Here is a 13,756-nt window from a genome sequence, read left to right as displayed (position 1 = left end):
TGGAGCAGATTGAACGCTGTGGACATCAGCGGAAGGGGATAGCGGTTGCGTACAGTGATCTTGTTAAGACCCCTGTAATCAATACATGGCCGGAGCCCCCCATCCTTCTTGCCAACAAAGAAGAAGCCGGCACCAGCGGGTGAGGTGGATGGTCGAATGAACCCAGAGGCCAAGGCGTCCTTGATGTACTCCTCCATGGCCTTGCATTCTGGCTGAGAGAGGGAAAACAGTCTGCCATGAGGAGGGGTAGTCCCAGGGAGGAAGTCGATGGCACAGTCGTAGGCTTGGTGCGGAGGAAGAACGGTGGCCCTGCTCTTGCTGAAAACTTCCTTGAGATCCCAGTACTCTGTGGGAACTTGAGATAACTCGGTGAGATCAGGAGGCTCAGCAGGAGACACAGGAGAGCTAGAGAGCAGACAAGAGGCATAGCAAGCAGGACCCCACTCCACAACCTGGCTAGTGACCCAGTCTATACGAGGGTTGTGGCGGGTAAGCCAAGGAAGACCTAGAATAACTGGGAACTCTGGTGAAGGAATCAGGTGCAGGGATATCTCTTCCTTGTGACCTTGAGACTGGAGAAAGACTGGAGAAGTAACTTGGGTGACTCTTCCATCACCTAACGCTTGGCCATTGAGGGCAGACACAGACAGTGGGACTTCAAGAGGTGCAGTCAGGACATTGATACTTTGGGTGAAGTGAACATCCATAAAGTTTCCAGCCGCTCCAGAGTCTAACAAGGCCTGACAAGAGTGGACGGTCTCACCCCAGGAGATGGAGACAGGGATGTAGACTCCTTGGCTGGGAAGTTCGGGAGAGAGGGTAGGCCCCATCACAACCCTCCCTCAGCTGGATGGGGCGGTCCTTTTCCCAAGAGCTCGGTACATGATGCTCGGAAATGGCCAGGTTTGCCACAGTAGATGCAGCACTTGTCCCTCCTTCTGCGCTCCCTCTCAGCTGTGGAGAGATGAGTACGGCCAACTTGCATGGGCTCTGGACAGCCACTGGAGGAGGTAGACGGGCTCCATGTTGAGGCAGTGAGGCTCAGGACTTGGCAGCATTCTCTAATCCTGTTGTCAAGATGAGTAGAATGTGAGATCAAAGTTTCGAGGTCACTTGGGCATCCGATAGAGGCCAGGCCGTCTTTGATGGGGTCAGACAAACCATGGTGGAAGGCTGACACCAGGGCAGTCTCGTTCCATCCACTTACTGCTGCAAGCATCCGGAACGAGATGGCGTAGTCTGCGATGCTTCCTCCTTGCCGGATGGACATGAGCTTTCTGGCTGCGTCTTTACTGATGTCTGCTTGATCAAAGACACGAAGCATCTCCTCCATAAACAGCTGGAAATCAGAGCGCTCAGGTCCCTGTCTCTGCCAGATAGCTGTGGCCCAGGCTCACGCCTTACCAGCTAACAAGGTTATCACAAAGGCAATCTTGCGGCGATCCGTAGTGTAGGTGGTAGGCTGGAGCTCAAAGGTGAGTTGGCACTGGGTAAGGAACTCCCGGCACTCACTGTGCTTGCCGTCATACCTCTGTGGTGCAGGAAGGCTGGGTTCGCGAGGTGAAGGAGGCAGCGTGGCAGGAGGCACTGGAGCGGGAGTGGATGGTGGAGCAGGAGCAGGCAGAGGAGATGGGGACAGAGAAGTCAGCTATGCCAGGGTTTTCCCAATCTGCTGAAGCAGTACCTCGTGGCGAGCAAGGGTCTCACGTTGCCTTGCAAGAGTTCATCCATGAGTGTCCATGGTAGCTCCGAAGCGTGTTAAAGCGGCCATAATTCCTTGAAGGTTAGCCGGGTAGACAGTTGAAGAAGCCTCTGCTGAGTCGGTCATGACGGAGTCTTTCTGTTAGGGTTTTGCTGGGATACGAACCCGGGTCGCTGGTGTGATAATCCAGCAAACCCCCACTAGGCCACCAGGGGGATGACTCAAGTGCAGAGGCGTGAGGCGAAAGTAGAGTATCAAAAACAGTTTATTTACAATATTTACAATCCGAGGGAAAAAACAAAAATGAAAATACAAAAGCTCAGTCGATAAACAAAATAAAAATATCCCAAGGTTCAATGTCCAAAAAGAGAAAAGACAAAAAAAGCAAATGCCCAGAAGATTCAAAAATGTAAAGTGCAAAGTCCAAAAAACAAAATACCAAAAAACACTAGGAGATAAACAAGGTACACGGGACAGAGGTAACTTAGCCAAGAGCAGCATAGCATAAAGACTCCATGACAAGGGAACAAACAGAGGGGTATTTATAAACAAACTAATTAAGGAACAGGGCGGGGCAGGAAACAGGCAATCAAGACAAACACAAAACACAGTGGCGGCCTCTAGAGGCCAAAACAAACATGACAAGATAAACATAACAGCGGCCTCTAGAGGCCAAAACAGTCCCAGTCCTAACATCATCAGAGGGGGAGAGAGAAGAGAATGAGTGTTCCTCGGTGGGATTTACCGCCGAAGACTTCTCATTCTCCTTTTTAATGTTCGTGAGCTTTGGGGGCTCCTTGAGTGCCAGTGGGTGTAATTCTGCTCCACCGGGGTTGCGGGAGGGGGCAGCAGCCTGGCACTTTGGTTTGGAAAGGGGGGGGGCGTTTGGTGATCGACTAAGAAATCTTCAGAGTCTGTGTCAGACTCGGCCCCTCTCCCAGCTACTGGCTCGGTTTCTGCCTTTGCCTCCACGGGTAGTGCCTGAAGCATCGCTTGGGCCCTGGCACACATTTTGCGACTTTCTTCCATGGTCTGGCCAGCAGCAGCTTCCAGTTCAGCTAGCCGGAGTGTATTATCGCACTTCCTTAGCAAATCATTGTTAAGCTTGAGTTCATCACGCAGGGTCTGATTCATTGCGTCTAGCTGGTCGCGGCTAGCGCACAGCTCCTTTTTCTTCCTCTGGAGCTTTTCCAGTTCCAAACGGGTATGTTGGTGATGGAGCAGAAATAACTTGCCAACCACGTGGATGGTGACGGCACCTCGTTGGGGATTCTGCACGTGCCGTATCAAGCTGGCAATCCATGCCTGACACTCACCCTGGGTTAACTGCCCAAGTTCTCCCCTTTTCTTAGGAGAGATTTCGAGGAGATCAGAGATGAGGTCAGACAGGGGTATAAGTTCCAGGGGAGGTGAGCTATCCTCCTCACTTCCTGATGTATGTGGGGAATTATGGCAGCTCATCTTGACTGCCTGGTTCGGGCACGGACCTATACTTGAGGAGCTAGTGACGTGGGCACTATTTCTCAGCCTAACCCCTTTTAATATAAAATAATGCCGTGGCTATGAGGCGACGACAGACAGGCTGTGCTCAGACAATGACAATAAGAAAACGCACAGGTGCTCCGAACCTGTGGGGTTATAATGCCGTGGCTACGAGGCGACGAGGGTACAGGCTGCATTCAGACAGCGACAATAAGAAAACACACAGGTGCTCCTAACCCGTGGGGTTTTGTTTACTACTATTCCTCTCGAAATATGCCAACTAACTATGGCAACTGTACGTGTTTCTACCAATGGCTACTGGTGGTACGGTCACTTATTCCCTACTAGCTGTGTTTACAGTATGACTGTTAGTTAAAACAACACTATCACTATGCTGCAATTAGCCCAAAATACACTCTGATATAGCCTTGGCAATTCCACTTGACTAGCCTATTACTGAGTAGAGGCCTGGAATAGCTCAACACTAAATTTATCTGTTATTGCTACAAATAATCACTGAAGCCAAAAATACCAAGCCTCACATGGGGCACCAAAATATGTAGGTGCAAATGGGCTTACCAAATCAGTCTCATGTAAAAAGGTATCAGTCTCATAAATTCATTAATCAGCAAATCAAATCAGTCTCATAAAAAGGAATCAGTCTCAAATTCATTAATCAGTCTCATAAATTCATTAACAAATGGGTGAAGGCAATTAGAGTTCTTTTCTTGGCAGAGGTTGGCACTTCAGTGAATATTGTAACAATAAACAGGACACAGTTTATTCCAAAGATACCATTTATTGAGATAGCTGACAGGAATTAGCAAACTAATACTGATCAGATATAGCAACAATAGCAGACAAGGAATAATTCAATAGAAATGATACAATATATATACACATATAAGAATCAGTAGTGTGTATGATAATTAAGGCACTAATGGTGATCAGAAGTAACAGGGTGAGTGGATGTTAAAATGTGATGGGGAAAATTACATGGTTGTGTGTGTGTCTCTGTGTGTGGAATGCTCATGGAATGCACGAGCCGTGCCAGGCCGCGCCTACAAGGAGAGCGCGTGGAAATTAAGACAAAGGAATCTGGAGTTTGAACTCGCCTTGGTTAATAAGCGAGAGAGAGTAAGAGAGAGCATGCACAATCTAACTAAAAACAGATAGTAAACAAAGTAAACCAACAACACAAGGTCTAAGACCGACCTTCATATGAATCAAAATGCGTACATTTAAATCATAAATGAATTCAAAAAAACAACACTGTTCACGTTAACTAGCTACAAGTAAAACTAACAAGCTTTGCCCAGATGCCAGCCTTACTCATTAGCGATTGGAAGTGAGCCTTCTGTTATCCATGAGAAGACGGTACTGAAGTGAGCCTTCTGATCCGAGATTGCGCAGAACGTAGATCTGGAGTGAAGATGGTTTTGCTCCTTCCGCAGCTCGTCAGCTGGAGATCCTCGGCGTCTCGTCGGGTGCCCGATGATCTAGAGAGAGTCTTGCTTATAATTTCATTGACGTTGGAGAAAAGGGGGCAGAGGGAGCCGGTTGCCTCTTTCCCTTTTTTGAAGTACTGCATAGGCTGCAGTAACTATAACCGGTTCAGTTATTATTACAACTTTGCGAAGGTCAAGCACATTGGACTTTGGCTAAAGTCCGGTATCAATAGCTGGTTCTTTGTTTTCTGTCCTTCTGTAGCGCCAAATGCATCGGCCTCTCTTTCACACATGGAGTCCACCAGAGAGGAAATCCATGGCCAGAGAGAGAGAATTTCCATTTCCTTCGCTGATTTAAAGCAGTCGTGATGTCACCATACCTGGTATCCGGTATCCTCTGTATCCAATACCGTTACAGGGAGTCAGAGAAAGGGGCGGAGCTACAACATGGCATTGAGTACAGAGATGGGTGTGTTTCAAACTGTTTGTGAAAGGGTTACAATGGTTACAGGCATAGCCGCTGTCCCTACAAACATGATCCTCATCGCTGCTGGATTCTGATTGGTCAGAAGGCATTGATTAATTTTCTATAACAGCGTGTTCTAGTACATTATCATTTCTGTAGTAACAAGTCGTTCACTGGAATTTGTACAGCAGATGCTCCACTAATACAACCCCAATTCCAAAAAAGTTGGGACAAAGTACAAATTGTAAATGAAAACGGAATGCAATAATTTCCAAATCTCAAAAACTGATATTATATTCACAATAGAACATAGACAACATATCAAATGTCGAAAGTGAGACATTTTGAAATTTCATGCCAAATATTGGCTCATTTGAAATTTCATGACAGCAACACATCTCAAAAAAGTTGGGACAGGGACAATAAAAGGCTGGAAAAGTTAAAGGTACAAAAAAAAAGGAACAGCTGGAGGACCAAATTGCAGCTCATTAGGTCAATTGGCAATAGGTCATTAACATGACTGGGTATAAAAAGAGCATCTTGGAGTGGCAGCGGCTCTCAGAAGTAAAGATGGGAAGAGGATCACCAATCCCCCTAATTCTGCGCCGACAAATAGTGGAGCAATATCAGAAAGGAGTTCAACGGTGTAAAATTGCAAAGAGTTTGAACATATCATCATTTACAGTGCATAATATCATCAAAAGATTCAGAGAATCTGGAAGAATCTCTGTGCGTAAGGGTCAAGGCCGGAAAACCATACTGGGTGCCCGTGATCTTCGGGCCCTTAGACGGCACTGCATCACATACAGGCATGCTTCTGTATTGGAAATCACAAAATGGGTTCAGGAATATTTCCAGAGAACCTTATCTGTGAACACAATTCACCGTGCCATCTGCCGTTGCCAGCTAAAACTCTATAGTTCAAAGAAGAAGCCGTACCTAAACATGATCCAGAAGCGCAGATGTCTTCTCTGGGCCTAGGCTCATTTAAAATGGACTGTGGCAAAGTGGAAAACTGTTCTGTGGTCAGACGAATCAAAATTTGAAGTTCTTTATGGAAATCAGGGACGCCATGTCATTCAGACTAAAGAGGAGAAGGACGACCCAAGTTGTTATCAGCGCTCAGTTCAGAAGCCTGCATCTCTGATGGTATGGGGTTGCATTAGTGCGTGTGGCATGGGCAGCTTACACATCTGGAAAGACACCATCAATGCTGAAAGGTATATCCAGGTTCTAGAGCAACATATGCTCCCACCCAGACGACGTCTCTTTCAGGGAAGACCTTGCATTTTCCAACATGACAATGCCAAACCACATACTGCATCAATTACAGCATCATGGCTGCGTAGAAGAAGGGTCCGGGTACTGAACTGGCCAGCCTGCGGTCCAGATCTTTCACCCATAGAAAACATTTGGCGCATCATAAAACGGAAGATACGACAAAAAAGACCTAAGACAGTTGAGCAACTAGAATCCTACATTAAACAAGAATGGGTTAATGTTCCTATCCCTAAACTTGAGCAACTTGTCTCCTCAGTCCCCAGACGTTTACAGACTGTTGTAAAGAGAAAAGGGGATGTCTCACAGTGGTAAACATGGCCTTGTCCCAACTTTTTTGAGATGTGTTGTTGTCATGAAATTTAAAATCACCTAATTTTTCTCTTTAAATGATACATTTTCTCAGTTTAAACATTTGATATGTCATCTATGTTCTATTCTGAATAAAATATGGAATTTTGAAACTTCCACATCATTGCATTCCGTTTTTATTTACAATTTGTACTTTGTCCCAACTTTTTTGGAATCGGGGTTGTAATAAATTGATTAAAAACTAGGTGCAATCATCAAAATGGTGACGCTTTCTGTAAGTTGTAAGGGGAAATGTGTTTATGTAACATTTCTGGAAGGAGTCTCCAGTGTCAGTGCTGTGTAACAGTCCGAGGTGAAGCTGTAACTTTAAGTTTTCAGACATCTTCAGGACAGAGAAGTTTACACTTTGTTTAATTAATATTAAATTGTAATCATTGGTTCTAGAGCTGTGTCCGAAAGAAAGAAATAAACTGCTCTGCTTTATCAGGTGATCAGGAGAGAGAAAATGAGGCTGTGTATTTTCTGGCAACATCCCCAACATCCAACACCACAGGTACACACACACACACACACACACACACACACTTGTTCATGTGATACTGCTTACTTATATTAATTTATATTAATTCTTATAATCAACAGATTTTTAAAAATGTCACCTTGTTAACAAAAAGTATTTTATGAGAACAGCAACGCACAATGTTAATTACAAAAGAAAGTATGTGTCCAAAAGAATTGGGACACTGTAAAATATAAATAAAAACAGAATGTGATTCTTTGCAAATCAAGGAAACCAGATATTTCACTGAAAATATGAAAAAGACAACTTTGACAATTTTAGGAGTGAGGTCAATGAGGAGCTGGGAGGCAGGCCTCACAATACTTGTGTGTTTTTATTTCTAAATGCTTTCACTTTTCAGTTACTTTAATTCTGCCAAGTATGCACTCTCTCTCTCTTTCTCTCTCTCTCGCACACACACACGTGGGGTGACATATTGTAGCGCTTTCTCTGGTTACTGGCTATCTGCAAGACACACAGAGACACACATTAATAGACAGCCAGTAATTCAACACAGGCGTAACTTGTCACATTACCTGCTGGTTCAACCTGACTCCTCACCTTTCACAGCCAATGTTTGGCCATGCCCCCGCTGCCATAACAATATATCGAATGTTGAAACTGAGAAATTGTATTGTTTATTGAAAAATATATGCTCATTTTGAATTTGATGTCAGCAACACATTTCAGAAAAGTTGAGACAGGGGTGTGTTTACCACTTTGTTGCCTCACCTCTACTTTTACCAACACTCTGTAAACATTTGGGTACTGAAGAGACCAATTGCTGTAGTGCTGAAAGAGAAATGTTGTCCCATTCTTACCTGATATACAATTTCAGTTGCTCAACAGTTTGGGGTCTCCTTTGTCATATTTTGCGCTTCATAATGCACCAAATGTTTTAAATGGGAGACAGGTCTGGACTGCAGCAGGCCAGTTTAGCACCCAGACTCTTTTACTACAGAGCCATGCAGTTTTAATATGTACAGAAAGCGGTTTGGCATTGTCTTGCTGAAAGAAGGAAGGCCTTCCCTGAAAAAGATTTCGTCTGAATGGCAGCATATTGCTCTGAAACATGTTTATATCATTCAGCATTAATGATGCCTTTCCAGATGTACAAGCTCCCCATGTCATGTGCACTAATGCCCCCTCATACCATCACAGATGCTGGCTTTTGAGCTGTGCACTGATAACAAGCTCGATGGTCCCTCTCTTTAGCCTGGAGGATGTGGTGTCCATGATTTCTAAAATGAATTTCTACTTTTGATTCATCAGACCTCGGAAGAGTTTTCCACTTTGCCTCAGTCCATCGTAAAAGAGCTCGGGTCCAGAGAAGGGGTGGGTTTCTGGATATTGTTTATATCTGTTTTTAACTTGCATTTTTGGATGCAGTAATGAAGTGTTTTCACAGACAATGGTTTTCTGCCCCTCCTTGAATCGCCACCTTATCATGGTGGAGGGCTTTAAGTGCCTCAGGGATTCTAAGACCTCTGTTGTCGGGCAATTGCCCCTGGCAGGGTCTGCCAAGGCAAACAGGCCCTAGATGAGAGTTCAGATGAAGAGCAGTTCAAAATGGACCCTTATGAAAGAAAAAACAGGTATCCGAGTACCCTCGCCTGGAGCAAGGATACCGGGGCCCCACCCTGGAGCCAGGTCTGGGGGAGGGGCTTGTCGGTGAATGCCTGGTGGTCAGGCCTATATCTGTGGGGCCCGGCTGGGTCCAGCCTGAATGAGCAACATGGAGCCACTCTCCTGTGGACCCACCACCCGCAGAAGGTGCCGTAAGGGTTCAGTGCACTGTGGATCGGGTGGCAGCCAAAGGCAGAGGCCCTGGCATACTGATCCCTGGCTGACAAAACTGGCTTTTGGGACATGGAATGTCACCTCTCTTGTGGGAAAGGAGCCTGAGCTTGTGCCTTAGTTTGAGCAGTATCGACTAGATATAGTTGGGCTCACCTCAAAGCATAGCTTAGGCTCTGGAACCAATTTCCTGGAGAGGGGTTGGACTCTCTTCTATGCTGGAGTTGCCAAGGGTGAGCGGCACTGGGCAGGGGTGGGGCTATTGGTAGCCCCCCAGTTTGGCGCACTAACATCAGAGTTCTCCCCAGTGAATGAGAGGGTCATTTGCGCTTATGCACCAAATGGTAGTTTGGAGTACCCGGCCTTCTTGGAGTCCTTGAGTGGGGTGCTAGACAGTGCACCATGAGGGGACTCCATTGTTTTACTGGAGGACTTCAGTGCTCATATGGGCAATGACAGTGAGACCTGGAGGGGTGCGATTGAGAGGAACGGCCTGGCTGATCTGAACCCGAGTGGTGTTCAGTTGTTGGACTTTTGTGCCATGCATGGTTTGGCCATAACGAACACCATGTTCGAGCATAAGGTTGTCCATAAGTGCACGTGGCACGAGGATACCCTAGGCCACAGATTGACGATTGACTTTCTAGTCATTTCATCTGATCTACGACCATATGTCTTGGACACTCGGGTGAAGAGAGGAGCAGAGCTGTCAACTGATCACTACCTGGTGGCGAGCTGGATCAGATGGTGGGGGAGGAGGCCAGACAGACCGGGCAGGCCCAAATGAGTAGTAAGGGTATGCTGGGAACATCTGGCGGAGGTTCCCATCCGTCGGATCTTCAACTGTCACATCCGGCAGAGCTTCAACTGCATACCAGGGAAGGATGGAGACATTGAGTCCGAGTGGACCATGTTCTGCACCTCCATTGCTGAGGCAGCCATGCAGAGCTGTGGCTGCAAGGTTGTTGGTGCCTATAGTGGAGGTAATCCCCGAACCTGCTGGTGGACACCTGTGGTAAGTGGAGCCGTCAAGCTGAAGAAGGAGTCCTATCTGGCTTGGTTAGCCTGTGAGTCCCCAGAGGCAGCTGACAGATACCGACGGGCCAAGCGGAATGCGGCTCTGGCAGTCACTGAAGCAAAAACAAGGGTGTGGGAGGAGTTCAGTGAGGCTATGGAAAGTGACTTTTGGTCGGCCTCGAAGAGATTCTGGCAAACCTTCTGGCGGCTCAGGAAAGGAAAACAGTGTTCTGTCCCTACTGTTTACAGTGAGGATGGAGTGCTGTTGACCTCAACTGGGGACATCATCCAATGGTGGAAGGAATACTTTGAGGATCTCCTCAATCCCACTTTCATGTTGTCCGAAGAGGACGCAGAGTCTGAGGGTGCTTGGGAGGACTCGCCCATCACAGGGGCTGAGGTTGCCGAGGTGGTTAAAAAGCTCCTCCATGGCCGGACTCTGGGGGTGTATGAGATTCGTCCTGAGTTCCTGAAGGCACTGTATGTTGTTGGGCTGTCTTGGCTGACACGCCTCTTCAACATTGCGTGGAGGTCGGGGACAGTGCCTCTGGATTGGCAGACTGGGGTGGTGGTCCCCCTTTTTAAAAAGGGGGACCGGAGGGTGTGTTCCAACTATAGGGGGATCACACTTCTCAGCTTCCCTGGGAAAGCCTATGCTGGGGTGCTGGAGAGGAGAGTCCGGTCAATAGTTGAATCTAGGATTCAGGAGGAACAATGCGGTTTTCGTCCTGGTCATGGAACACTGGACCAGCTCTTTACCCTTGCAAGGGTACTGGAGGGTGCATGGGAGTTTGCCCAATCGGTCTACTTGTGTTTTGTGGACCTGGAGAAGGCTTATGACCATGTCCCTCATGGTGCCCTGTGGGGGGTGCTTTGGGCGTATAGGATTCAGGGCCCACTACTGCAGGCCATTCGGTCCCTGTATGACTGGAGCAGGAGTTTGGTTCGCATTGCCGGCAGTAAGTCGGACTCATTCCCGGTGCATGTTGGACTCCGCCAGGGCTGTCCTTTGCCACCGGTTCTATTCATAACTTTTATGGACAGAATTTCTAGGTGCAGCCAAGGGGTGGAGGGTGTCTGGTTTGGTGGCATCAGGATCACGTCTCTGCTTTTTGCAGATGATGTGGTCCTGTTGGCTTCATCAACCTGTGACTTACAGCATGCGCTGGGATGGTTTGCAGCTGAGTGTAAAGCAGCTGGGATGAGGATCAGCACCTCTAAGTCCATGGCCATGGTGCTCAGCCGGAAATGGGTGGAGTGCCTACTCCAGGTCAGGGGGGAGTTGCTACCTAAAGTGGAGGAGTTTAAGTACCTTGGGGTTTTGTTCACGAGTGAGGGTAAGGGGGAGCGGGAGTTGGACAGATGGATTGGGGCAGCATCAGCAGTGGTGAGGATGGTAAACTGGTCTGTTGTGGTAAAGAGAGAGCTGAGCCAAAAGGCAAAGCTCTCAATTTACTGGTCCATCTATGTTCCCACTCTCACCTATGGTCACGAGCTATGGGTAGTGACCGAAAGAATGAGATTGTGGATACAAGTAGTAGAAATGAGTTTTCTCCGCAGGGTGGCTGGGCTCTCCCTTAGAGACAGGGTGAGAAGTTTGGTCATTCAGAAGAGATTCTGAGTAGAACTGCTGCTCCTCCACATCGAAAGGAGTCAGTTGTGGTGGTTCAGGCACCTTGTTAGGATACCCCCTGGACGCCTCCCAAAGGAGGTTTTCTGGGCATGCCCCACTGGGGGGAGACCCCCAGGCAGACCCAGGACATGCTGGAGAGATTACATCTCTCAGCTGGCCTGGGAATGCCTCAGTATTCCCCTGGAAGAGCTGGTGGAGGTGGCCAGGGAGAGGGAAGTCTGGGCTGCTCTGCTTAGCCTGCTACCCCCGCAACCTGGATCCGGATAAGCGTTAGAAGATGGATCATTGTTTTCTGAAGTGTTCCTGAGCCCATACAGTGATTTCCACTACAGACACGTGTCTGCTTTTAATGCAGTGTCTCCTGAGGGCCTGAAGATCACAGGCATCCAATGTCAGTTTTCAGCCTTGTCTCTTGCATACAGAGATTCCTCCAGATTCTCTCAATCTTTTAATGATATTAGGGACCACTGATGATGTGATCCACAAATTCTTTGCAGGTTTATATTGAGGAAAGTTATTCTTAAATTGTTGCACTGTTTGCCCAAGCAGTTTTTCACAGAGCAGTGAACCCCTCCCCATCTTTACTTCTGAGAGACTCCACCTCTCTGGGATGCTCTTTTTATACCCAATCATCTTAATGACCTGTTAACCTAATTACTGTTTTTTAAACACCTTTTACAGTCTTTTGTTGCCCCGTTCCAACTTTTCTGAAACATGTTGCTGGCACTAAACTCAAAATGAGCATATATTTTTCAAACAACAAACACAGTTTCTCAGTTTCAACATTTGATATGGGGCGGCACGGTGGTGTAGTGGTTAGCGCTGTCGCCTCACAGCAAGAAGGTCCTGGGTTCGAGCCCCGGGGCTGGCGAGGGCCTTTCTGTGTGGAGTTTGCATGTTCTCCCCGTGTCCGCGTGGGTTTCCTCCGGGTACTCCGGTTTCCCCCACAGTCCAAAGACATGCAGGTTAGGTTAACTGGTGACTCTAAATTGACCGTAGGTGTGAATGTGAGTGTGAATGGTTGTCTGTGTCTATGTGTCAGCCCTGTGATGACCTGGCAACTTGTCCAGGGTGTACCCCGCCTTTCGCCCGTAGTCAGCTGGGATAGGCTCCAGCTTGCCTGCGACCCTGTAGAAGGATAAAGCGGCTAGAGATAATGAGATGAGATGAGATGAACATTTGATATGTTGTAATAAAGGTCTTTGTACTATTTTCAACAAAATATAGGGTTTCCATGATTTGCAAGTCAGATGGTTCTGTTTTTATTTTAATTTTATGCAGCCTCACCCTTTTTGGAAACAGGGTTGTATAGTTGATAGTAGGCTTTAATGTAATTAATTTGTTTCTGACAGAACCTATCTGAGACTTTTTCAAACTGAAGTGCTGCTGTACTTCACTGTTTAATGCGTAATACTATATCAGGTGATGTTTATTCAAATGCTGTTATTGTAAAGTGCTACCCCTTTTACTCACCATCTGCACACACAGAGTGAGACTTTCTCCCAATATTTCTGGTTTTATCAAATTTCACTTCTTTCTTTATTTCTAGACCAGGACCAAGTTGGACAGATCTACGCCAAGATCCAGAAGCCAAAAAATAACACCTGAAATTGCAGCTGCACTTTTCTCTGTTTAGTTTGTAATCATTGGATGCTGTTATCTTGTTACTGGACTGTACTGCTTTAATAAATTCATCTTACACATCATCCCACATACAGTGGTGCTTGAAGGTTTGTGAACCCTTTAGGATTTTCTCTATTTCTGCATAAATACGACCTGAAACATCATCAGAGTTTCACACAAATCCTAAAAGTAGATAAAGAGAACCCAGTTAAAGAAATGAGACAAAAATATTATACTTGGTCATCTATTTATTGAGGAAAATGATCCAATATTACATATCTGTGAGTGGCAAAAGTATGTGAACCTCTAGGATTATCAGTTAATTTGAAGGTGAAATTAGAGTCAGGTGTTTTCAATCAATGGGATGACAATCAGATAGATAGATTCTTTATTGTCATTACATATTACTATACAACAAAACACTTTTTGAGGGCTCAGA

General features: G+C 46.5%; 1 protein-coding gene across 3 annotated transcripts in view; it reads left to right on the top strand.

Moving 5' to 3' along the window:
• The window catches only part of LOC132875162 (uncharacterized), a 53,395-nt gene extending 39,990 nt beyond the window's left edge, over positions 1 to 13,405 (top strand). For all 3 annotated transcript variants that reach the window (XM_060911842.1, XM_060911832.1, XM_060911824.1), the window contains 2 exons: positions 7,176 to 7,241; positions 13,244 to 13,405. In XM_060911842.1, the coding sequence (XP_060767825.1) occupies positions 7,176 to 7,241; positions 13,244 to 13,302 (125 nt within the window). In that variant the 3' untranslated portion in view covers positions 13,303 to 13,405. The remainder of the gene's footprint in view (positions 1 to 7,175; positions 7,242 to 13,243) is intronic.
• Positions 13,406 to 13,756: the final 351 nt, after the last annotated feature.

This window comes from Neoarius graeffei, chromosome 2 (assembly GCF_027579695.1).
Source record: "Neoarius graeffei isolate fNeoGra1 chromosome 2, fNeoGra1.pri, whole genome shotgun sequence".
NCBI lineage: Eukaryota > Metazoa > Chordata > Actinopteri > Siluriformes > Ariidae > Neoarius > Neoarius graeffei.
The sequence above is the reverse complement of the archived record's forward strand: the minus strand, read 5'-3'. Positions and strand labels throughout refer to the sequence as shown.